A 27924-nucleotide genomic window follows, 5' to 3' on the forward strand; every position below is an offset into this window, starting at 1 on the left:
ATGCAGAATTTTAATGATACTGTGTACAGCATTTTAAACAGAATTGTCGATATTGTCTACAAAATCTCAGTTTTATTTATTATTAAAAAGGGTGAATTATCTCCTCATATATATGTAATACTGGATTCGAAATATGAACGCAAAATAAAAATTGTTTATTGTTCGAATTACTAATTTTACGTAATGAAAAATGTACTACATACATATATGTACTGCTAAGTAACAATCGGCATTTCTATGATTATGATATAATATATACGTATATTTAAATTTTATTTGAAAAAATTTGAAAGAGAATGATTTTTTGTATACATTATTGTTATAAATTCAAGTTAGACTTCAATATGTTGACTTAAATACTCGCTTTGATGTAAAGTATATGAAATTTGATATGTACGAGTATGTTAAAAATTATTGAGAAGTTTCCCTAATTATTATTTAACTTGTAAATATGGCATAGCCCAAATTGGTTTTTTAAAACAATAACTCTTTTAACAAATAATTGATGATGTTAAAAATAGTGAATAGGGAAAACTACCATGAATAAATAAAATGAGAAACAATAACAAAAAATTATAAATTGGAATATATAAATATTCGGGAATTTACATTAGTCTTTGATTTTGATCTTTAAAAAAAATTGTTGTCCTGTGTGATCAGATCGATCTGTTTAATTTAGGCAAAAAATCGTAAAATCCTACACTTAAGTACATATATCGACTACCTAGGAATGTATGTATTATAGATACGTATGTATATTCATCAAAATTATCCGAATACGATCTCCAAAGACAATGATAAAATTCCTGTCGCCGTTCTTTGATCCGACCGAAAAGCGGAAATTAGAAACAAGTCAAACTCGAACGATTCAATAAAGTTGTCAAATATCTGCTGAGCAGACGTCGGAAGATGGTTGTCGACCCCCGTCGGAATTCGAGCATTTAACAGGTTTTATGTGAACTGTCGCCGATTATACATATACATTATTATATATAGAGTCGGTGTGTAATGCGTTAAACGTGTCCGAATGAAGATCGTTTTTCCGGGATCTCTTCGATGTCACACATTTACGACCGACAATAACATTGGCAAACGCCTCACTGAAACAGGACGAAAATGGTCGTGGATTTGAGTGAAAGATATCCTCGACGCTCATAACACTTGACCCCAAAAGCCTCGTCGTTTAACGTCGTATGATTCAGTACTGGGTGAAATTGTGCCAGTGCAGTCTTTGAGCATGTATGTACTCGAGTGGACGACATCAACGGAAATAGTCGCGGGTGAATCACGCATTTTTATTGGCGTTACGTTCCCCGTTTAATCGCCAGTGTATTCACCGGTGGTTTTTTCATGTAGAAATACGCCGATCTTGACAGTTTTATCAGTCGAATATTGGCCGAAATCCAATGACTTCGAACCGTCCGCTGACAAAGAATCGTCACATCCGCATTAGCACCGGGCCCCGGTCTCATTTCTTTATGCACGAACTGAATGTATTTCTGTTCTTCTTCTTCTCGGTTTATTCCCGTGTCGCAATCGTTCGATCGCCCCTTTGTTCTTTCTATGTATATAACGCACACTTTATTGTGAAGTTTATTTTTGAAAAATCTGGCCGCGCAACTCGTTCGGAACGTATGCGGAAAGGTTTTGGAAACGAAAGCGTGCGAAAATTGTCCTTGTTGTTGTATCACATTATAAAGTTAATCAGGATTTGTGCGGAAATTTCAGCGCAAACTGCCCGAAAACATTATTCAGACTATGAATCTAGCGCGTGACACGTCATTGTATATTTTCTGGATTTTGCAGACATTCTGTGCTCAGTTGTGTCAACAGAAATTAACATTTCACACTAACCAGATGGTCACGACTTCCCTCTTCGGCTTAACGTTTGGCACTTTCGCTGTCGTATAAGAATCTAATTTGAATTTTTTACGTATGTAATCTGTATTCAAGAAGCCAATTAGCGTCCTTGAAACAATTCGCCTGCGAATATATTGAGTTTTAATTAAATTTGAGATAAGTAATTGAAACGCCTTTGTAAGAGGACGCTCGTTGATTAATAAACGATACAAGAGGGGGATCCTTTTCAGTCTGTACGAAATGAAAGAATAAAATACGTAGCGATGTTTTAAAAATGAAGGTCGTACCTATAGAATATTCATCATGGTCGATTTCGATGGAGGACCCTTTCGGAGGAAAAACAGCATGTTTTCTCCCTTAAGTGAATTCGAGTAACTTAATTTCGTCCTTTTAGAGTGGACCGCTAGCGATGTACGTCGAATACTTTCCAATTATTGTCGGCACGCTCTTGTTTGTGTTTTTGTTATATTAAATAATAATTAATCCTATTTGCCGATTTCGGACATGGTCGAGGTTAAATTTTCATTTAATCGAAAGGGTTGATATTTACCGGTCTCGTCTCGCTGCAAATATTTATTTGGACTCAATTGAAAAATCGCACTGAACGGCTTCGTTCGCCGCCCTTATTTATGTAAACGAAGAACGAATATTAATTGAAAATAATTCAATTTAAACTTCGGGAGAATATCCCGAAGAGTATCCACCGATAGCTCGCACACATACATACATACATAGATACATACATACAACCATACAAATATACACAAGATATAACTTCCCGTTTCCTTCGCGAATTAATTGCCCAATCGAGTGCTCGCGGCTGTGTTTACACGGGGCTCCCGGATCGAATCCAGGTCGGGATGCGAGCAAACAGAAGAACGACTCTCTAGGGGGGAGGAGGAGTGGTTGGGTGAGGGGAGTAGGGTAAATTAGGGCTAGAATTAGACGGAGCTTTTAAAAAAAGGGTCCTAATTGTTTCGGCGCCTGAGAATTCCACCCTAAGTTCACATCTGACCTGTATCGTTTAATTAAAAGTGTTTAAAAATTACGGACGTGTTTTTTACTTCTTTTTTTTCGTCGTGTTAGCTAGTTTCGTATACTGCTGATTTCGTCCGATTGAACCCGGTCTGGAAGTTAAGCAAAGTTGAAGCTTTTCATGTTCGAGGCTGAAGTCAAAAGTTCTTCATTGTCATGAGTGGGTCATGCACTTATCCGAGAATAACCCTCTTTAACTTATCCTTCTTTAGCAGGTTAATCCTGATATACGTTTGTATGTACTAACAACTTCTTATTATATCAACGTTTGACTCAAACTAAATTTGAAACCAAAACTATCCTAACATAATCTAGCGCGACTAATAATAATAATAGATAAAGATAAAAGTCAAAGAATTAAAACGATTGGAATACTGATATCAATCTTCAAATATTCATTTCAACAGGCGCGTATTTTAGGCAACTCTCCTCCATCTCATTTCAGATATGTATATTTTTCTGATTTCATCCACCCATCTCCCCTGTAGCTTTCCATGCACCCTTTTACATTCTCCCGGGTACGATTCGAATACTTTTTCGTCTATCTATCGTCTATTACGTCTAGCTACGTGACCTGCTCATTGCCATTTCAATTTCTTTACTCTCACCGCTACACCTTTGTCATACTTCTAACCCACATATTTCGTTTTCTATCTCTTCTCATAATGCCAAGCATACAGCGTTGCACACTTCTTTGACTGCACTGGATCTTATGCAGCATTCTGGCGTTCAATTCCCAAGTTTTGCATTTATATATCATCACTAAGAAGACACATTGATCGAAGATCTTTTTCTTCAGACACAATGCACTCCATCCTAATTTCATACGTCTCCTTATTTTTTCTCCTTTATTTCATAGATATATTCACTCAGATAATAGTTTGTTAGTTTTTTTGACTTTTATTTTCTACTATGTATTGCTTTGTCCGTCGACATTTCAATGGTTTATTTTGAAAAGGAATTAATACGTGAATAAGGCTTAAACTTTTGAAAAATTCACTGAAATAATGAAACGTAACGCCAAAAATAATGAAACGTAATTTTGAAAAGTTACCAAAGTGCTCTGATAGTATATAAAAAGAAACAACGTTATTACTCAATGTAGCCAAATTGTGAAATTATAACCAGAACTCTCTACGGACGCGATATGCATATGTTCATATAGTATATTATTATGTGTATACATATAGTATATTATTATTATGTCTTCTTATAATACGTAGATTATATATAATCAAACTTCTATTATTTTTCTCGGAAACGTAAATGCAATGGCCAAAGCATTATCTTGAAATATGTATACTCTATCATGTGTATGTATATACATATATGATCGATTTACATACGTCTTTTAAGACAGCATGAAGATCATCATACATATGCAATAGAATTAACTATATTATACCATAAACTTGAAAAGTTATATATTATTGTTTGAGTTGAATGATCAAGGTTTCAGAAAACATTCTACATATTTTAAATCAGAATTTTAATCAGGTTTCATATTATCCGTGTTGAAAAAAGGATCAAAGAATCAAAAAAAAAAAAAAATATATATATATATATATATATATATATATATATATATATATATATATATATATATATATATATGTATGTATATAGCAGTTCTGTTTTCATGTAAATATGTACTGGGCTTCATTTAAACTTGCGTCGTTTAAGGTGTGTATTAGTCGGTGCACCATCTGCCGCAATTTTAATAAGGATATTTTCCCAGCTCACCCGGATAAAGATACAGGGGCATCTGCATAAGTGCACCCGAGTTGCAGTGACTGCGTTTTCAGTAGACGCTTTGTAAGCGGAGACCACTTGCGATGATAACAACCGCACGAGACCCGAGGACTTGAGTCCTTGCCGTGCAAAAAAAATCCCTCTCCGGTGAACAGACGAGGATCGTCGTCGTCTTCGTAGTCTGCGGTGAGGAAAATGGAAAAGTCGCGTTGTGCCAGGGTGAGCTTTAATTATGAAATAGTCGTTTGAGCAAATTAAACATAAACTGGTGTCGCGACGCCACTGGATTTTCCCCCTAGGGACTCGTCTACGCTTTTTATATTGCGCTTACGCTTATGTTTATAATAAGTGAACGTTTATTTTCGAGCATTTTTTTAAGAGTTTGTTTGCTCTTAAATACTCTTTATATGCTGAATTTTTGTATGGCTTTGCTTTGATTTATTCCCATGCTTTCGTGGTTTTTATTAATATTAATTTTTGAACTTCTAGTGAGCAGATTACTTTGAAATTTTGCACACATACCACTTTTCGATAATAATATGATAATAAAATTTATAAACAGTGGATTAAATATCTATTTTTTCTTTCAATTAATATTGAGAATTTTGGATTGTTATTTTCACACTACATTTTTCATGGTTCATATTTTATTTGTATTTCTTTTTAACAGTTATCGCATAGCTTGTTTAGTATGTAGACTTTAAGACTTATACACGTACATAAATTACATGATATTACAGCGTGTCACTTTGTATTTTATGTGCTCAAATAAATTGTTTCAATTTTTCTGAACCATTTTGTTGCAGCTGTTAACATCTACAATCTAAAAGTGTTGCTCTCGAAATGATAGGAAAACACTTTTTTGTCCATGTCTTGTCCAGATTGCTCTCATTTTACTCCGAAAAGTGTTCATATTGTACATGATTATACCTGACAGTGTGACTTCATGTGACTAATGAAAATTCCAACTTCATTCGTAATGTGAACTGATAAGTTTGTACTCTCGTTTACATACTGGATGATCACTGTTTTTCGAGTCCTGGAATAATCTGATGTTATTTGTTCATTAAAAGTTTTGTAAATTCAGAACAAAAAATGAAATTTCGTTGCTCACCGGAAGTACATAATTGAAAGAAGCCAACAAATTTTGTATATACAAGTGTACAAGAAGAATATTTTCCATTGCCAAGTTTTGTAAGCAACCGTCTCAACCATGTAGTTGAAATAAATTAGAAAATTCCTACTTATTTTTTTTTTTTTTACAATTTCGCCATAGTGACATTACAGATTAGCTAATTTATTACAAGACATTGAAAACTCATAATTAACGAGACATCTAAATACATAATTATTACATACATAAATACACATTTAAATCGAAACAATAACTGACATCTATGATATTACAAACATCGTATAAATACGATTAATAACATTTTGAATGTAAGAATACGCATTTTTACATTCTACATTTACATATATGGTGAGAAATCTAGTGAAACCTGAGATATAACAATATCTCAAGGTTTGCAACAGAAAATTGGGAAGGAAAAGCCAATTTTACAGGAACCGTTTTAATGAAAATCAGAAAATTCTGATAAGAAACGATCGACCTCGACAAACCAAGGCCTGGCCAACAACGAGACTCTTAGTGGGAAACCCGTGACATCAAGAACGAAATAATTCAATACTCACCACTAGACCACGCATCTACATACATATATACATAAAAATGAATGTCTGTGTGTGTCTCAAATAGGCTCCTAAATCACCGAACTGATTACAATGGAACTTTCAGGATTTGTTGTATGCATTACCGGGAAGATTACCGTGAAAAAAAAACGGGAAAAACGGTAACAGAAACGAGAAAAACGGGAATGGGTGTCATTGCAACGCTATAATTTCAAATGTTTTCGCGTCGCGACCAACGTGTTCGCTGCCTGCGTTTTTCCGACAAATGGGAATGGGACCGGAAACGGGAACGAGAACGGGAACGGGAACGGGAACGGGATAGGGAACGGGAACGGGAACGGGAACGGGAACGGGAACGGGAACGGGAACGGGAACGGGAACGGGAACGGGAACGGGAACGGGAACGGGAACGGGAACGGGAACGGGAACGGGAACGGGAACGGGAACGGGAACGGGAACGGGAACGGGAACGGGAACGGGAACGGGAACGGGAACGGGAACGGGAACGGGAACGGGAACGGGAACGGGAACGGGAACGGGAACGGGAATTGGATAAGTTATTGTGGCGTTGCAACGCATGCCGGGTTCAGCTAGTTTTTAATAAAATAAATAAAAATTACATTCACGTGGTTTGATAATTTTAAAAACCATGAATTGACATCAAACTAGAAAGCTTGTTTTCATCCAATTCAACTAGAAATGTATGTACATAAATGGGTTGATTGAGTTTTTATAAGGGATTTTTCCAACTGAGCAAGTAAGCTCACCTATAAATTTATTATATTCTGAAAATTTAATTAGAACTGTCTATTACTTATAAATGAAACTGCCGTTAGCGTTAATTGAACCAATCCTGCGGAACAGCTCCATCTTCACAGCTTCCTCCCCGGACGTGGCGCAATCGGAGACCGACGTTGCATCGGCAATGCACACACAACAACGGCAATAAATACACACGTGGGGCCGTTGGGGTGGCCGGGAGAAAAAGGGGGTGAGATCCTATGTGAAGAACCGACTTAACAACGTTTGCAAACAAACCAGAGAACGGGCAAACATTCCGGCGAAGTTGGGCGTGTGCGGCCGACTCGCACGACTCAGTTTGCCACCACAACGGCAACGGATATTTGCTCCTCGAGAGGGATGCGGATGCCCTCTGGCTCCTGGTGCATACAGCCTCCTTCTCCTCCTCCGATACGGTTTTCCCTCCTGTTCAGTTCGAGATTTCCATCCCTGACCGCCTAAACTGTTCATGGCACGGCCGAGTGTAATAATGCTAGTCGCTGTGAACTTGCACTAACTGAACTTGGGAGATGCCCGATGCAGTTTGACAAGATATGCAATTGCGAGTTATGAACTTTGAATGCATGTTGAATGTGTGTGTGTGTGTCATTTCAATGGGCCGTTTGAACTTTGCTAGATGTCTGGATTTGAATTTTAGAATTGATTTATTTTATTTTATTTTACATAAATTAAATGCGTCTTCCTAGACTACAATTAATTACAAACATAACAGCATTTTTATTACATTATATAATAATTATATAATATAATAAAATACATTTCTATTACAATATTACATAATAGCAGCTACTAGTGGGAATCGAACCGTGACCACTCCGTTTGAAAGCATAATTTGCTAACCACAAGTCAATAATACAGTGGTACTGAAACGAATCAAGCAGAACCGGTGGAAATAATTACGCATGGCGTGACGTCATAGTGGCGAGTGCACGCGTACTAACGAAAGTGCTCATACGCTTATTATTAAATTTGTACGATATTAAATTTGTTGCTTCGGTGGTCAATGATCTTTCAAATATAATATTATATTCGGGAGATTCAATGAATCATCTTATTCTGGAATATTTCCAGCTTTCCGATCATCTGCCATTTGTATGATTAGACAGTCCAAATCAATCAACTTCAATTATCATGAATTTAAATCAAATATTTTTGCAATTGAACAGGATCGTTGATTATATTATTAAAATCCCGTTATCGACGTCGAATACTGTCTCAAAGTTGAGTTTTTGTTTGATTGCTGATCAATTCAAAGATTTATTTTATCATATTCTTGTACTACATTTCTAGTTCAACTTTTATAATTTTCTATTCAAGTTAGTATACCTAACAGTCAACGCTTTTTATTAAATTTGTTCTAAAGAGCGAAATTTATTTTATGACGATTTATGGATCGACGAGTGTATCGTTGAAAAGCTATGTCGCTTTAATACACAGAAAATATTATTTCATTGTGATTGCTGTTGAATAAAATTATGAGTATAGTTTTGAGTTGAAATGAGCATATTATGAACTGAGCGACAGTTATATAATTTTGTGAAATTTAATCGCAACGCGTACATGCGAAGTTCATTATTCGAAAATACGCGAATCAATGTTATCCGAAGTCGTCGCGTGAAATCGTTAAAATTTTCAATAAAGTTTAAATGGAAAGTGTTACACCAGCCCCTATTGTAACGCAACAATTGGTGATATCAGCACCGTGTAACATTTTGCCATACCAAATTAAACCTTTTGACTAATTGTAGTCTGCGTTCAATTAGCACGCACGCAACATCTGCCGTCTTCGTATCGAATTCGAACGGAAAGCTTTGAAGTGCGATAGTCCGCCTGTTTCCTATTACCAGTGACTTGTGTTTTCCATTTTGACAGACTTCCGATACCAGAAATACAAAAAAAAAAACACAAAATATCACGTCCCGTTTAAATTTAAAACCCCATTAAAAAATGTTCCGTGCCGAATTTTATCGCGTCGGCACAATTTAACTATTCTTTCGCATATTTGAACGCTTTAATAGGCACATTAAAAGTGCACCGAGCAACAGTTTTAACTGCAGTTTTAGAGTATGCACATAATCTTGCATAATTAACAAATAACATCGCGTGATAAACGCAGCATTTAATGGTATGTACACGAGTTCTACCGCGATTCGGTGTGCAAGTTTGTGTAGTTTTCAATTTCGGTTAGAAATTTAGTTGTGCATTGTTTCGAATTGACACGTGGTGCTATTTTAAAACTGAAACTAACACATTCGGTTCGTTGACGGTGGTGCCCACACAAAACCACGAACACGTTTCGAAGACCACGCGCTTCTCGGCGGTATTGTGTGGCGTGATCGCACGCCATAAATCAACGGCAATATAGAGATGGCGAAGGATAAATTTACCACACGGTTGGATGCCAATCAAAAGAAATTTGATAAATAACACGTATAATGTAATCATTTTTTTTGAAGGACGTGCCATTTTGTTGATTGAATGATGTCTTTCTTTATTGTTGTTGTTACCCAAAGTTGAGCGAATAAATATGTCTATTGAATATATTGCAGATATGTATGTGAGTTCTGTTGATGATTTTATTCGATTGAATGTACATGTACGTTTATTTTAAATTGCTTCGGAAAATATTTGGAACCTTGTTGTGTATGGCATACTTGAAATTTCAATGCATGATTGACTTCAAGACATCCAAATATTCGACATTTTCCAGATATCGAATTGAATCAACTTTAAAATTAGTATTGATGTTTTATTTATTTGTAATATAATTTTATTTTTAGAATTGTAAGCTGCTTTAAATGTACATACATACAAAAATACATATATACTTTGAAATTATCTATTCATTTGTAAGGAGTAAGTTAGAGTATATGTAATTCCACAGTATGGTCTCCTTTTTATTACACACCTCTTCTTAGCTTGAAAACGATTTGGTCGTGTGACGAAGTTTGGGTTCTTATCCGATCGTTTTCAAACTTTGCCATTTTGCTCGGTTTGGTCATCAATATAAGTGGTAGTATCATCCGCCATTATGATGGTGAAAAATAATCGTAATAGACACGTTTGAAAATACTGCATCTTATTACACGGTGACGTTTATCTATCACATTCGTCATTTACATCGGTAGTTTCAGCATATTCTTATTACTTTTCGCCCTGCCATCTCGCTGTCAGATTTTAATTGTTTAAACGCCTATAACTTTTTCTTTTTTCACTCTATATTTTATAAAATTTACTTTATGGGTTCTCATTATCTCTCATATATATTTTTAGTTCACTCAAAGTGTTAATAATTAATGGTATCGATCGATATCGCTCTTATGGCCAAATGCTCGTTATTTGACGTTTGACACTTCAAGCCGACTGGCGTATGCAAAGCTTTTACCTTTACATAATTATTAAAAAATAAAAAATAAATAAAATAAAATAAATAAAATTTAAATCATTTTTACTCTAAAATACATATATTCAATATAACTTTTTTAAAACTCGTCTTTCATTGAACCACGACATTTTTTTATTTTATTTGAATATAAATAAACTTCATGATAGAAGGATCAGCAATGATTTCATTTTTTTCTATAAAATTGACAATTCTTTTGTTGATTTTCTTTATTTGAATCTGTTTTTCAACTAAAAGTCCTCTTCGCTTTATTCGATCTCTACAGTTATTTTCAAATGGTAATAAACTAATTAGATATGGAAATGAGTATTTTAGTGAGATTTTTTTGGAATGAGTTTGGGTTGACTCGGCACCGATTTATGCTATATTTTAATTCTTTATAATTTTACATATAATGTTTATAAATAATAAGTTGATAAATCTAATGTGTTGTAATTTGAAATTAAGAATGTGCTGTTTACATAAAAAATATGTAAACAGTACAATATACATTCCAATTTATTCCAAATACAACGATACATTTTGGGTCATAAACGTACATATTTACATATACATATGAATATCTTATATGTAATTACAAATAAATATAATATTTTAAATGGTGTGTAATAGAATAATAGATTTAGTGAAAATTCTGTAATTATATATTGATTAAAATTTTCATTAGCATCCTTCAAAGGCCCATTCAATTAATTGAGCTAGTGGGAATCGAATCGTGAACTATATAGATTTTGATTCAAATTAGGTTCGGTAATCCGCTTTACAGCTGTATTTTTCAATCGGTTAAAATTTAGACCGCTTAATCCCTAATTAAAGTTAACGTAACTACACAAGTTTACGCATGAAAGAGTCATTATCCCATCCCTAGACGAATTGAGTTACCAAACTTCCAGGTCCCGGACACTTTGCGACTCGTGTAAGTTCACAATAATAACCCACTAGAATATTAATGCTCACGTTTTCACCGACGACATCTCCGCTTACACAGTGAAACATCGATTTTTTTTCTTCTTTAGCATCCCCGGGCCGAATTTTGCAACTGAAAATATTCGTGCGTGAAAGGGATTTTTCAGGGTATTTACGATCAGCGTAAGAAAATATTTTCGTGCTTTGGCGGTTCTGTTTGTGTATTGTATTTGTGTGCGCACGGCGACCCTCGGAAGGGTTCAAAATCGAAACCTTTTGCCCGTGTATCAAAGGTGAATGGTTCTTTGTTGGGATGTGGTCTGAAGTATCGTTTTCGAATCGGGTCGTCCTTGTCGGTGCCGGTCAAAAACCATTTATTATGTGTGCGCCTATAATGGACGTCCAACAAACAAAATTCCGATAAAAATCCCCCAAAAATAACGCACAATATGAGAATACCCCTATATATGTATATACTTAGGTAGAACGAAAATACAAGCGTATCGATGTACGTGTATGCATTTGAAACTATTTCCCAGCTTAAATTTATTTTCTCAACCGAAGAAAATCTCGCCAAAAGTCATGGTTTCAATGGAAAGCTTTCGAGCTATCGTCATCAATCATGCGTGCGTTCATATGTGTGTACATATGTATGTATAGCGAATAATTTTCCGAGGGAGCAACAATACCCTACGAACAATGCTATGGGTATAAGAGGGAGAAAAATCCGTAATTGACCGACGTAGTACTCAGGTGTCCCTCAGATTGGCCCTTTTCCAGATCGGGTAGGTCGCTTTCATCAATCAACACATGTTCGAAGCTCACACACAGTGAGATTGATCGACATAATGTATACAAATATTCTTTATTCAATGCCGTGAATCAGTTCTTCTTCTATAAAAATAATCAAGCTATTTTTTTATATATATTTTTTTTGATAATCATCCCCATCATTGCCAATCTGGTGGCAGCAAACTTTTAATTAAGTTATTTTATCATCAATTTATAAGTATTTTTTCAACATCTAATAAATGCTTTGTATGTTAGAGTATCGATTCCATTGGATGAAAGCTTCTCCAGCACCTTGCATTCTTCCCTGCTCTGAGATGCATTAATATAAAACTGATTACATATACATATATATGTATACACATATTTGTAGGCTACCTTGTTTTCTTCTTTTTATAATCTTTTGGGTACCATTCGAGTAACTCTGACGTCCATTTTTCATCCAATTTTATTACTACGTGTCTCTTCCGTCACCGCTTCATCCTCATTAATTTATTTGTACAGGTATACACCCAATTTATAGTCAACCTTGTACATAATTATTATTCAAGGCCAATTACAAACATGAGAATCATAAAGACATCTAGGGACACATTTTTGGAGCATTTTTAAATATCAACCAAATTATGAGACGATGTAAACTCGAATTCTGCGAGAAATCGAAGAGGATTGCCAATTTTTTGGAACCGTTTCCAATGAAATCAGATAAATAAGCAAATTCTGAAATGAAACGGTCAACCTTGGAGTCACATTTTCAAGGTCTGGCCAGCAATAGAACCCGTGACCACGCAATCGAAAGCATTACATACTTACCACTGATCTTTATTGCTGGTTCATGATTCAACTAATTATGAAAAGTTCTACTAGTTTTCTATCTGTTCTCGTTATAATTAATTTCTGAATCAGTTATTTAATACATATGAAATTTAAATCTTAGATTTTAAAATCTACATATATGTATATACATACATACTCTTTATTCTTAATTGAATTATAAACACTCAGACAACGCAATAAATTAATGTTCAATTTACCGTCCGATCCAAATCTAGCCCGGTTCTCAGACATCTTCCGACAACATGATACGTTTCAGGCGAATTGACAAGTCAGCTTCGAAATAAAAAGGCGAGGGCTTTAAAGATTTATCCTCGGAGCGCTGATACAAAATTTAACGATAATTTTCTTATAAAAGCCTTCCGCCTCTGTCTACTTTCTCAAACAGATAATCCACTTTGTAGACGTTCAACGTCTCCCCTTGACAGTTCACTCAATAATTCAACCACCGGACTTTCTGACGTAAAACTAACAACGTTATAATATATATGTATATAGTAGGTATATTCTTAGCTTAGAAATCTATTGAAGCTTCAATCGTATGACGTTTAAGTATGTATGTATATGTGTAGCTAAGTAGATGTGCATTCACGTAAATTCTAAGCTTTTAAGGGGTTATAGCGTAAGCAGAGCGTATAATCGAAACTAGCGTATTACAAAGCGGATATTCGGAATTTTGTCTCTGGAGGTCTCGCCGGTCAGACAGACCCCCATGAGCCTCCAGAACCCCTCCCGCTTCCTCCCACAGTGCTCGAAAGTGATTTATGCGGATTTTCACTCGACACGAGCGGATTTTCCGGCGCCTCGCCCCGTTCGTGAGTTATGGCCCGTAGAGGTGCACCTGCACTACTAACATTTCACCCCCCGGGCCACCCCTTTTATAACGGGAGGAGGCAGGAGCCCACGCCAGGACGTCTTAGGAGGCTTGTCTAGTTCGAAAATAGTTTACCGTTAGGGAGGAGAAAGGCTTATCTCAACAACAAATAACTTATCATTGTAGTCGACGCACCCATAGTAAATTCCATTCAGTGATGTAATATATTACGTTTGAATGAATATTATCGTCACTCGAGTGCATGGTGGTATTATGTATGTATATAGCGGCCTGAAGTTGTTCGCGATAAGTAATCTTATCTTCGTCTTCTTTGCTTGATGATCTTCTTCCTTGTTTACTCGTATTTTCTTTATTCTTCTTCTTTTGCTTGCATTGTTTATTTTGTGTTTTCTTGGAACTTTGGAAGTGCCTTAGTAAGCTTAATAGTCTTTATACATGTATGTACATGCATATATACACAATTATATACATATACGAGCTTTCATAATTTAGAAAAATCAATGTACATACATATGTACATATATATGATATTAAATCTATCTTTGTACATATGTGTAGATGTATAAAAAAATACTTTTGATTTGTCTTTGTTATAATACATATTTATTTTTTTAATAATATTATCATTAAAAAATAATGTTGTAACTATGTTTCTAATTAAAATATCTGTATCGTTTTTTGATAAAATAATGTTTTTCTTCAAAAATCTTCATGATCACCAGCATAGGTCAATGTTTGGCGTGTAATGCTTTCAATTGTGTGGTCACGGGTTCTATCCCTGGCTTTTTTGGTGGGCAGACCTTGAACATTAATGTATATACAAATTTAAAATCAAAGATTTAAATTTCATACATACATATACATATGTACATATATATGAATTTAGATGTGATCAATTTGAAAATTTTTATAATGAGAACAGATATAAAATTACTCAAATTGCAGAAGAACTACGAAAAATAATTAGTTGAATCCCGAACTAGCAACATAGATCAATGGTTAGCATGTAATGCTTTCGATTGTGTGGTAACGGGTTCTATTCTTGGCTTTGTTGTTGGCAAGATGTTGAATATGTGACTCCAAGTTCGATCGTTTCCTTTCAGAGTTTGCCAATTTATTTGCTTTATTTAGAAAAGGTTCGGACAAATTAGCAATCCTGTCGTATTTTCCGCAGAATTTTGACTTTACGGCATCTCAAAATTCTATAAATAAATTAATAATATCAACAACTTGCTTTTTATATTAAAATTTTATTTCAAAATACGAACTCAAAACTAACAAAAAATTTGAAAGTCAAATTCTACCGACTGCTACACGCACGAACAGTGTCGTATTTCTTGACAAAAATGCAATGCGAAACTGAAACGAAATGCAATTGGCCATCGCGGGTCGATTGAATGCGATAGCATGTACTTTATTTATCAATTGTTTCAGAAAATTATCAAAATATAGTTGCACTCTCTACTGTCACTATACAAAGCCTTCGTCTAGTATTGTCATAAACTGTACTAAACTGCCTTATGAACTATACGTATATTATAGTTATAGTAGATATATTTTTTAATAAAATTTTAAGTGTTGTTTTCTTTTGATCCGGGATGTGTGCCAGGGTGAGATTGATGAAATTTAATTAAATTGAACGGTGAAATCGTCGTAACGAAACGAGCCGACCGAGGCGCGAATTAAAAAGCCGAAAGGAGACCGCAGCAGTCAGTCGTGTCGAAACGGCGGGCCGCGGTCCACGGGTCCAGTCATTAAATTACCGCGGGCATATTTGGGTCCGTGTTTGCTTTTGCCGGCTAAAAGGGATGATCCGCGATAAGGGTGGAAAGGTCGCACATAAATAACGGCGCGATACCTCCTAGGGCACACGCGAGCACCGACGTAAATTTGGCAGGGCATTATTAGCCGGGCTGAGGCTCGTGAGCATATATGCTGTGCGGTGATTACCACCCACCCACCCATTAGACTTGTCTACCTACCCATCCACCACCCCCTCCCCTACCCCCACTCTCCCTCCCGACAGCGGAAAGCGGACCCTTTATGAAAGAACCGACCTTGATTGATCGTGTCGGATCTGCGACGGTACGTCAACTGTCAACGTCGACTCGATGAGATGTTCTTGTTTGTCTGTTTTCTTGTGTCCATAATTGTGTAGAAAATATTGTTTGATGTAATTCAAATTTTAGTATAATGCATTTCCACTTATGACATTTGATAATCTAAGAAATTTGAATCTAGGAAGCTGAAGATTCTTCTCAGTCTCGAATGTGGACTGCAAAGGTACAAATCCAAGACTAGGAAGATTCTTAGGGCGAAAACATACAGCGATGAACGGCACACCGCGTGCATAGCTCCTCTCCGTGGGTGATCTCCTACATTCTTCAAATATGGGATACACCGTTATCGATCACTGTCAAGCAAGGATAAATATGTATATACAAGCATACAATTTGACCAAAAAAGGTCCAAAGGATCATAGGCACGGCACGGCACTGAATGGCACGCATCATTTTTTTTTTCGCATGTTTAAAATCATCATCATCTACAGCCACTCAACGTCCACTGCTGAATGAAGGCCTCTCCAACACAAGTCTCTGTTTTCCGCAACTCTAATCCATATCACGCCACACATTTTCCTAATTTCGTCTACCCATCTTCCTTACGGTCTTCCTTTTACCCTTTTGAATTCTCTCGGGTACCATTCTAGCACTTCTTTTGTCCAGTCTATTCCTCATGTTCCTCTTGTATCCTGCTCGCGCAAATTAAGCGAGGCTGTACGACGGGGGGAAAGAGAGTTTTACCGCACGCCACTGATATATATATATATATATATATATATATATATATATATATATATATATATATATATATATATATATATATATAAATATATATATATATACTACCCGCTTTTCATATGTATTCATGGTAAACGAACATTTTCGACTTTTCGATGCGGTGACGGTCACCGTTCTCACCCACGTATTCCGTTTCCTGTATTTCCTCGTTATGCCAAGCATACAACTTTCCATACTTCTTTGAGTGCATTGGTCTTTGGGTAGCAACTGGGCGTTCAATATCCAAGTTTCAAATCCATACGTCATCACTGGCAAAAAACATTGATCGAAGATCTTTTTCTTCAGGCAAAGTGGCATTTTCGATTGAAAAACCACAATTATTATAAATATACAATTATTATAGATACGCATATGTTTGGTTGTTTATAAATTTTTTTTTCTTAAATTGAAAAACAAATCTTGATCGCTGGAAAAGACTTCGATAATGGTTTGATGTAGTTTATTGAAATGTAAAATTTGCACGTGGTGGGCCAGCGGAGCGTACGGAACACAAGCTGTCCGTACGCCGTCTACTCGGTGACTCTGTCGACCGTCGCGTATTTCCGCTTGGGCCGACACTAATGCCAACTCGTCAATAATGCCAATCGACAATCAGTTAATAAGACTGTTTGCCACACGTCATTACAAAAGTCGGAACATAGTCCCACATAGGAAAACTGTTGAACAATACAGTTATTCTACAGAGTTACAGCATTACTGACGAGTCGTTTACAATAAATCATAGCTCTTAAAATAATTAAATAGAGGGTGAATAATGAAACCTTTGCCTCATCCAGTGTGAGGATAAAATCAATTTATTGGTTCAGTAATATTTCAACTTATAGGTATACCTCTGGTGAATGTTGTTTCTATTTACATTAAAATTTTTGAAATCTCCTTTGAAGCTGTGAATAAGCATTACAAGATAAGTTTACTTTAAAGAAGAGAGAGTGGACTGTATATGGTTTAAAACTTAAGCATTCCTCATCTTGATGTTAACTTAGACAATACAATGTTGACACTGTTACAGTTGTCAAGACAGATCAGCTATTACCGATCAACTAAACTTAATTAGTGAGTGTAATGCTCCTAAGTTAACTTGATTTCATCAACAAGTAGCACAAACATTGCTAAATTAAAAGTAAATTGGAAAGTCATTCATTCATTCCTACAAGCAGGAAATGAAGGCGAACTATGATTATAGATGTCTCTACGTTAAACATCGAAATGTTCAGTATTATAATATTTACTTATTCTATGATTCACATAAATACTATAAACAGTAAGAGTTAACTTATGTTTTCATAACAAGAAACATAAGACCTGCGGATGACTCCCGGCAGGTTATAATTAAGTAGACATGAAATAATTTAAGATGCTCCATTAAGTGTGGCTTGGAGACTAACATTAACAAATCATGAATCTAATTTTAACTGTCAAATTTGAACAGTTTATTTTAAACTCGGATATAATCCTTCCGAGTGATGACATGAGACAAGTCTTATATTATAAAGACAAAATGATTAGATTAAATTCGGAGATATATACTGCCGAATGTTAAAATGAAAATAGCTTAAATTATACACACAACACAATTAAAGTGAATTACGGAGTACTACTATTAACATTGAATGATTTAAACTCATGATTACATCTAATAAGTAATATGAGTTGGGGGTAGTGTCTTCGGGTTAAACTAAGCTACCGAAGTTGACGGAATTGAAGCTGCTGTTTCTCCTCCCTCTTGCTGATCTTCCTTCCTGTCAAGTGGTCCTTGTGGTAGAATCGGCAATGGCGCCACTAGATGACTGGACCGACGAAACTCTCCGCTGGCAGTAAAGACGTCGACGACTCGAACTCTGCCATCTGGTCCGGGATACAATTTAGTGACTCGACCCAAGACCCATCGGGTTGGCAGCATGTGTTCCTCCTTTAACAGGACCATTTGACCCACACTCAGATTGTTGCTCGAGTCCTTCTTCCATTTGTGTCGTAACTCCATTGGAAGAGCGAGTAAGGATCTGCCAATTAAGAAATGTCCAGGTGTGAGGGGTAAAAGGTCTAGTGGATCCGAAGACAAGGGACTAAGAGGACGGGAATTCATGCAAGCTTCTATTTGAGTCAATACCGTACAAAATGATTCGAAATTTAAGGTGGTGGCCTTTAACACCTTGTTTAAATGAATCTTCATGGATTTAACCGCTGCTTCCCACAGCCCTCCCATGTGAGGCGCCCTTGGCGGGTTAAACTTCCAACGAATCCCTTCGGAGGCTACATACCGTAGTAGCTTCTCCTCATGAGGACGTTCGTAAATTAATTTTACTAAATTAACGAGTTCACGACTTGCACCGACAAAATTAGTAGCATTGTCGGAATATATCGTATTGGGCCTGCCACGTCTGGCTACGAATCTTCTTAAACAATTTAAGAAATTTGAACTCGTTAAGTCTCCGACAAGTTCCAAGTGAACTGCCTTACTGGAAAAACACACAAAGACACAAACGTAACCCTTAATTATCTTAGAATTCTTATTGCAACCACTCTTCACAGGAAAAGGTCCTGCGAAATCTATCCCCACATGACTGAAAGGAAAATTCGCAGTGGTACGTTCAAGCGGGAGTAATCCCATTAATCTATTGTGTGACAGTGGTTTATTTCTGAAACAAATGACACATGAACGCACCACTCCTTTGACAGTATTATGTCCGGCCAATGGCCAATAGGTCTGCCGCAATAACGACAGTAAGGCTTGAGTACCCAAGTGAATATATTTCAAGTGCGCATCTCGGACAATCATGTGTGTAAGTTTATGCTTATTTGACAAGATAATGGGTGACGTTGATAGAGTTGTTCCCAGAGGAAGTCTACTTCCAACACAAATTAAATTCTCGTGGAATAGAGGGGACAATTTAGCTAATTTACTGCTACTGGGAATTGGATGTCCCTTGCTCAGCAAACGATATTCCAATGGAAATGATTCCATTTGCGATAACCTTATCAAATTATTTAAAGCATCTTTTAATTCTAAAGCGGACGGTTCGTTATTTTCTTTAACGTTTAATTGTTTATTCCTTAGTGGCCGACGAACATATGATAAAACTCGAAGGAGTCTTGGAAGATGAGAATGTTTATCTATCCAATTATTTTCCCTCACAAGGGTAGCGTTAGTGACTACCCTTCTCTCTGGAAGATCTATTGTGATCTCAGGAGGTCTTCGAGGCCATCGTGATTCATCTAATTTCAACCAACTAGGGCCGTCCCACCATAACGAATTATGATTTAATTGTACATTTTTATTTTTCTCTGCTATTTGAATCTGTCGGTACATCTGCTTAATATCCGCAGTAATCACGTATTTATGGAGTCGAAAGTTGAGTAGTAAACTTAACAAATCTGATTGGACACTAGGTCCCACCATCAAAATATTATTTAGTGAGATATTGGACGTTGTCTTTGCGGACGCATCAAAAACTACACGATATTTAGTGGTAAGGCTAGACTCCTTAACTACGACGTGATGAGGTGAATAACAATGAACCTCATGTGCCTCCGGAGGTTCACACTCTGACATATGTCCTGAATTTATATACTCTTCTAAAACTTTATTGTATTCCATTTTTAAATTATTATTGGCTAAAAAACGTCTTTCCAAAGTTTTGTGTCTTTTCTCCGCAATGTGCAATGAACTTCCTAATACTACCGGGGAATTTTTATATGGTAAAGCTACACAAAATCTACCGTTTTTATCTCGTGATGTGTGTGCTTGGAAATGTTCCTCACATCTTTTCTCCTCAAGAGATTGATGTTTTACCATAGGAACCTGGTCTATCATCCAAAAGTTTTGAATGTGACTGTCTAATTGACTTAAGCCTATGTGGCTCTTCCCTGGAGCATTATTTACTTCGGGATATGGACCAACTATTGTCCATCCGAATTCGGTATCCTTTAAGATAGGCATACCTTTTCCTAACTGGATGGTTCCTGCTTTCATAGCATGAACGCAAATCTCGGCGCCGAGCAATAAATCGATTGGCGTCGGTTTATTCCAAAGGGGATCTGATAACTTGATTCCCGCTGGTATTGAAATTAACTGTTGATCCAGTTTCACAGTTGGAATTTCGCCAGTAATTTCTGGTAATACCAAACACAACACTTTGGTTGAGTAATTAGTGGTTGAAGACCTTATGGTCACCTTGGTGATGTGACGAATGCTACTTTCTTGATTAGCGATACCTACAATTTTTTGAGAGATTTTCTCTAACTTGAAGTTATTCTTCTTAGCGAAAGATGTGGTAACATAGTTGACTTGTGAGCCGGAATCTAATAATGTGCGACCCTTAACGACCGTTCCATTGGACGTTATAATGTCTACTTGTACCGTGGGTAAAATTATCTCCCTTTGAGAGAAATAAGTAGAATGAGCATTAATTGACTTCCTTCCCGTATTATTTGAACTAAATGTATCGTCCTGATGCAACAAAGTATGATGGTTTTGTTTGCACCTTAAGCAATTATAGTTAGACTTGCAATTTGTTATCTTATGCGATGAATTTAAACATTTAAAACACATGTTATTAGATTTAACGAATTCATTTCTTTCCATACTGGATTTTGCTTTGAATTTATCACATTTGCCTATGAAATGATTATTCCGACAAAATGCACATGCGTTTACCTTACTTGATGGGTTTTTATTCGCGACATGAGTTCTCCTGATTCGTTGACGGTTATGAGGGAATTCTTTCACCGTAATTACCGATGCAGTAGATTGTAATACGTTACATCTATTCTGCAGAAACGTTTCTAACTTCTCGTACGGTGGCATTTCTCTGTCAACCAGAGATGTTTCCCAGTCCTTTAATAAACTAAATGGTAATTTCCTTAGAACTAAACATGTTACCCATGGATCTAAAATTTCTCTCGCGTAACCCAACGATTCAATGTTTTTAATACACACTGTTACCTGATTCAATAGATTTCTCAATTCGATATGTGATTCTCTTGTGATTAATTTTAAGTCACAAAGTGAGTTAATCCTAGTTTTGAGATTAAGTCTTGGTAAATTATATTGCTTGTCTAAAATACTCCAAGCTATTTCGTAATTGTCTGAGCTAATATCTAAACCTGATACAGCTGCCAAAGCGGGACCGCGTAATGATTGATGCAAATATAGTAATTTCGTGACATTCGAATATTCCGTTTTGTTTCCTATTATATTCTTAAAAGCTTGTTGAAACGATTGCCATTCAGATGGATCTCCCTGAAATGTGGGAATGGTTAACGTCGGTAACTTATCTCTAGCAAATTTAATTGTTGCTTGCTCTACCTTCAGTTTACAATCTTGAATGGATTGTCTCTCTAATGCTGCTTTAAGATTTTGAATTGTCATTGTGATTATGTAGAACTCTTCGTCTATTTGATCCGCCTGCTCTATATCTGTGATGTTGTCTAAATACTCATAATGGAGTTTTTGGAGATAGTCGTATGCTTTTTCAATAAATTGATACTGTCCTTCATTTATTTCGGAGATTCTGTCTATTTTCTCCTGTAGTCTTTTAAACGCGCCCGAATACCTTAATTCTATTGACGTCATTGTAACTTCTACTTTATTTTCTTTCGCTAATGTTTTTATCGATTGAGTCTGACTTCGAGTCTGATGTATTCTAGAGCTTGACCTGTCTCTAATAGGTTCTACGTCCCTAGTTGGATTTCGACCTTTATGCGACTGGGAAGTCGAAGCTTCTATTACCTCGTTTTCAGCACTTGACATTTGTTTCAGAAAGTTGCACTATTTCGTCTCATAAATACAGTTATTCTCTACTATAGCTGTCAATTGAACTATTCGTAGAGATAAGGTAATAATATTCAATGATTAACCGTGAATCTTAATATTCTACTTTAACTATTATCACCAGAATCTATCCAACATATTTTGGAAGAAATAACAACCCTAAATTGGTGGGTGCTTGATTTAAACCACTTTGGGGCTACAAGTCTTGTGATTTATTTTAAATCACCACTGTTTCATCACACATTATGAAACAAAGAGATCTACCGATGTATGAATATGCCGGTATGTACTTGATTTAATCCACTTTGGGGCTACAAGTGTAATTCCACATTTATCGTGGAAGGGGGGGGGGGGGAGGGTGTTTCTACACACATTAAGAAACAAAGATCTACCGATATGCATATACCGGTATGTACTTGGTTTAAGCCACTTTGGGGCTACAAGTATAATTCCACATTTATCGTGGAAGGGGGGGGGGGGGAGGGTGTTTCTACACACATTAAGAAACAAAGATCTACCGATATGAATATACCGGTATGTACTTGGTTTAAGCCACTTTGGGGCTACAAGTATAATTCCCCACGTGCTTTGCTAATTTTACACTACATCTGATTTTACACTTTTAATACGAAATTCGATGCGACCGATGAAACATTCCTTCGTAGCGCGATATTATTTTATACAATCGCGTTAATTAATTGTTATACTTTAAAACATATTTTAAAAACTGACCTACCCACATGATTGCCTTTTGAACAGATTGCCTGAGATTGAATACATTCACTTACTTGAATATCCTTTACGATGTTTATGTGATCGTTCCGATAATTTTGGATTACCTCTGTGTCCCATGCGTCTTTGTAGGTTATGTTTTTATTTATATATTTTCTGCGTCAATCACGCGGTCATGTACCTCTGTACATCAATCAATATATTGCTGAAATAGAAGCAAACATGTTATTAGTATTGGAAAGGTATGGATAGTAACAAAGGAACGATACCGATTTCTTAATTGACATCCATTTTTTCTCGACCACGTTTTTTCCTAATGGTTTGTCCGTTTGGTGTTGTGGCCTAGGTTACTGGTGTCCGGTTCGAAGTGACCATCATGGAAAAGACTTCGATATTGGTTTGATGTAGTTTATTGAAATGTAAAATTTGCACGTGGTGGGCCAGCGGAGCGTACGGAACACAAGCTGTCCGTACGCCGTCTACTCGGTGACTCTGTCGACCGTCGCGTATTTCCGCTTGGGCCGACACTAATGCCAACTCGTCAATAATGCCAATCGACAATCAGTTAATAAGACTGTTTGCCACACGTCATTACAAAAGTCGGAACAATCGCTTCAAATGCTTTGAACCTTACTTTGTTGAAATTCGTCATGCTGATAAAGATTTGTAGTTATTCTGTATTATTTTTTTTATTAATTTATTAGACCTCATATACCGAAAATATTTCGAGATTATTAGTAGCGATATAATGCATGAAATTAACCGGTTGGGCGACGATCGATCAATCGCGGGTGACTATCAAATTTGCATTCGAGACGAAAAGTTAACAGTTTCGATGCCGGGGACGTTACGCGGTCGTTTTTCGATTCGACGAAGGGTAGGTTAGTCTAGAGGGGGTAGGTGAGGGGTTTCGAGTGGGAATCTGCTTGTGCGGCACGCGCTAACCTCATTATTCGCTCTTTCATGTCGCGTGCCATTGTGTCCTGCCTGCCGACGGCAAGGTTGTCAACCGCGTGACACTTGACAATGCAACACCATTGAATCGATATTTCAGATGAGAGCCCCCCCACGTGTACATGTGTGCCGACGAATCGGCTATTTTTAATCTTCGTTGTATTTATTTCTGAGAATTATTTATATATATTTAATTAATTTCTCGTGTCTCTTGTTTTATTGTACATATGTATTGTGTAAAATTTATATAAATACATAGTGACCCAGTTTGCTGTTTTTTATCACAGCTCATGATGAATATACATATACCTACGTACACACATATGTACGTATGTGTTTACATTTAAATATAACATAACTTTCAAACGAACTTTAGTTTTAGTTTAAAATATCTCAAATTTTATTACAAATAGTTCGAAAATGAGGCAAAGGAGCACGTGTTCGAAAAAATAATTAATCTAGCAATATGATTTTTTCTGTTTTCAATTAGGTACTAATATATTTTTAAAATTTAGAATCTAATATTAAATTTTAGTTAAAATAAAATACAAAACATGTAAAAATCTTCAACAATAAATTATGTTTTCATTACTTGTGAACGAAATAGCCCTATGAGTGAACTAAAAATATATATGAAAGATAATGAGAACCTACATATAAAGAAAATTTTATAAAATATAGAGTGAAAAAATAAAAAGTTATACGCATTTAAACAATTAAAATCTGACATAGCGAGAGGGTTGCGAAAATGGAAGAAACGATCGGAATAGTGTGGATTAATCCGGCAATGTGGACAATAGACGTCACCGAGAAAGATAATGGAGTATTTTCAAACGTGTCTATTACGATTATTTTTCACCATCGTCATTATGGACTTGATTTCCATATATATTGATGACTAAACCGAGCAAAATGGCAAAGTTTGAAAACGATCTGATAAGAACCCAAATTTCGTCACACGAAATCAGACGTAAAAATTGTAAAAAAAATATCTAAAATTAAGTTGAAGCTATTAATAGAATTAGAATAGTCATTTCTGCAATTTTAAATGCTTAGAATTTTATTTTATATGTATGTACATACATCATCATCATCGGGCCATTCACCGTCCACTGCTGGATGAAGGCCTCTCCAACACGCTTCCACTCATCTCTGTTTTGCGCAACTTTCGTCCATCTCACCCCACACAAATTCCTAATTTCGTCTACCCATCATCCCAGCGGTCTTCCTTTTACCCCTTGGCATTCTCTCGGGTACCATTCTAACACTTCTTTTGTCCACCTTTCGCCCATTTTTCTAGCCACGTGGCCCGCCATTTCAATCTATTCATTATATCCACCACCCTTGTCATACTTCTCACCCACGTATTCCATTTCCATGGTGCCTTTACGGGTTTTTCTCCAAGGCAGAAATTTGTTTACGTACTTACACATTTTATAACATTTTTTTAATAAATTTAAAATTATATTCAATGATGATAAGAAATGAGGATAGGTTGTCATTTTTTTCGGAAACGTTTCAACAATGAAATCAGATAAATTAGCAAACTGTGATAGGAAACTATCGTCCTGGAGGCAATGTGTACATACGAGTCTGACCAACAAGGTCTGGCCAACACCAGGCCAGGGATTGAACCCATGACCCCTAAATTGATTACAATACTAAGTTGATTACCACTGAACTATGTTGCTAGTTAGTCGATTAATGGTCGAATTATAGTCAGTATCATTTGTATTTGAAATTGATCGTCTGCTAACGCTTACCTACATTAATATATTGATGCTACATATGTATATAGTTTTTTACATGTTTTTATCGTTCTTTAAGATTTTTAGACAAATATTTGAATTCATGAAATGTCTGCATTTACTTTCTATAAAATATGTGATTAAAATTGATACAATGTTTAATGTAAAACGCGTCAATAATTATATATTAAAATAAATAATACACATATTTAGTGATTATATTATATATTGAGATAACATATAAATATATTTAGTACTATACATATATATGTACATACATACATATGTACATACATATGTATGTATGTATATAGTCAATTAAATAAGGAAATTATACAAAAATAGCTCCCTATAGTCTAAATAAAGTCCCTTCAATTAATCTTCTTAATTAAATTTTAATTTTTAGCTCAGTAAATTACATTTAGTGAGGGCAGTTGACAAATGTACGTTTTCCTCAAACGTATTAAAGCAATTAAATTAGAAATTATACGCCGTTTCAAAAAAAAAGTTTATTTCAACACATTAAAGGGTTGAAATTTTTCACACATACAACTACAGACATACAGAGACATTCGAAATATATAATTTGAACTAAGCACTGCGATGTTAAATCACCCTTGTCTGGCCCCTCGTGCCACGTGCCGTTTTCTTGCCGAACGAAGGGGAGGAAATGTAAATTGCGAACCTCAACCGAAATCCCTGTAAGTGCTTACATTTTTCAATCGCATTTATTTGCTTCCCTCTCAAAATCGTGCCGTATTGTTCGTCAATTGATTTTTAATATTCATATACAACAATCCTTATCGAATTTTCCGAAAATAACACGTACTCTGTTTTTGTTAGGTTTTTCTCCTCGTATCTATGTAATATAAACGAGTTCCGGGTACATCTTCCATCGCTTTGTATAGACTTATGTATATATATGAAATTTTATTTCATTTTTATTTCAAATCAGTTGTGATATACTTGAAGCACACGAATGTGACGTGCCTCTCAGCAATAAGTATCCCGAAAGAGTAGCATTTTTCCCGGAGACGATAGCCCCCTGCCAGTTGAGTTACAACCCTCCTTTAATTCCTCGTGTGTCGGCAACCCCTTCCTTTAAGCCCCCATTTGTTCAGCTTAAGCGGAATCGATATTCAGCTAACAAGCCACTTCATTTCGGCGACGCGTACGCTAAAATGTCATAAATATACATATGAGCTGACTAATTCTAAACTACACAATTTATTTAAAAAAAAAAGATAAAAAATATTTTCAAGTTCTAGGAATGTTTTCACGCTTGAATCGTTCCTAATATTACAAAATATGTATGGATGTACATATGTATATAGTAAAACAGTATTGATTATTTTTCCAGTATGAAATAATGTTAAGTGGATTGACAGTCAATCAAAACACGGATAATAAGTATAATTAAGATGAGCCTTTTGTTAAAGATTTTCTTGTACGAAATGAATCGAATGTCACAAAACCTAAAAAAAACAATAGGCAATGTTGACGTAAAAAATATTTGTGAAAAAAAAGAACCGTTAAGTAATTAAACGTTGTGTTTTACAAGATGGGATGTTTTATCTCATCATTCGGACTAAAAGTGTCGTATTTTCTCTCTTCGAATAATGTCTTCATCGGTGTATCCAATAGGCATATACATATAATATAAGATTCTAACAATGATTGATCACTAATACAGTTATGTACCATATAAATGTATTATATTACCATATAGATGTATAACACTACACACCTGTTTAACACTTACCGCACTGTGACCAGGGCTCATATATTTTATTTTATTTATCCAAATATACTGAATGCGTTTTCATATTTTATGCATTCCTCATCAAAACCTCTACGATTTGCATTATGTCATTCTGACAATAAATCATTGATTGATATCAACAAAAATAATTATTTTCGCGGGAAGTACACTTGCCTCACAGCTTTAACAG

General features: G+C 35.7%; 2 protein-coding genes across 9 annotated transcripts in view; one reads left to right on the forward strand and one right to left on the reverse strand.

Annotated features, from left to right (window-relative positions):
* LOC143911227 (CUGBP Elav-like family member 2) overlaps positions 1-27924 on the forward strand; it is a 605340-nt gene that overhangs the window by 350982 nt on the left and 226434 nt on the right. The gene's annotated exons all lie outside the window — the stretch shown is intronic.
* Positions 17197-23764, reverse strand: LOC143911270 (uncharacterized). The gene is made up of 2 exons (XM_077430105.1): positions 23327-23764; positions 17197-18768 (listed from the first exon to the last, which is right to left on the reverse strand). The coding sequence occupies exon 2, from the start codon at positions 18747-18749 to the stop codon at positions 18444-18446; it is 306 nt and encodes a 101-aa protein (XP_077286231.1). The 5' UTR covers positions 18750-18768; positions 23327-23764; the 3' UTR covers positions 17197-18443.

This window comes from Arctopsyche grandis, chromosome 4 (genome assembly GCF_051622035.1).
Source record: "Arctopsyche grandis isolate Sample6627 chromosome 4, ASM5162203v2, whole genome shotgun sequence".
NCBI classification, from domain to species: domain Eukaryota; kingdom Metazoa; phylum Arthropoda; class Insecta; order Trichoptera; family Hydropsychidae; genus Arctopsyche; species Arctopsyche grandis.

What these genes read in the sequence shown, in the direction of transcription:
- LOC143911270 (XM_077430105.1), bottom strand. Translation starts at nt 18,749, where the DNA reads ATGGAGTTACGACACAAATGGAAGAAGGACTCGAGCAACAATCTGAGT.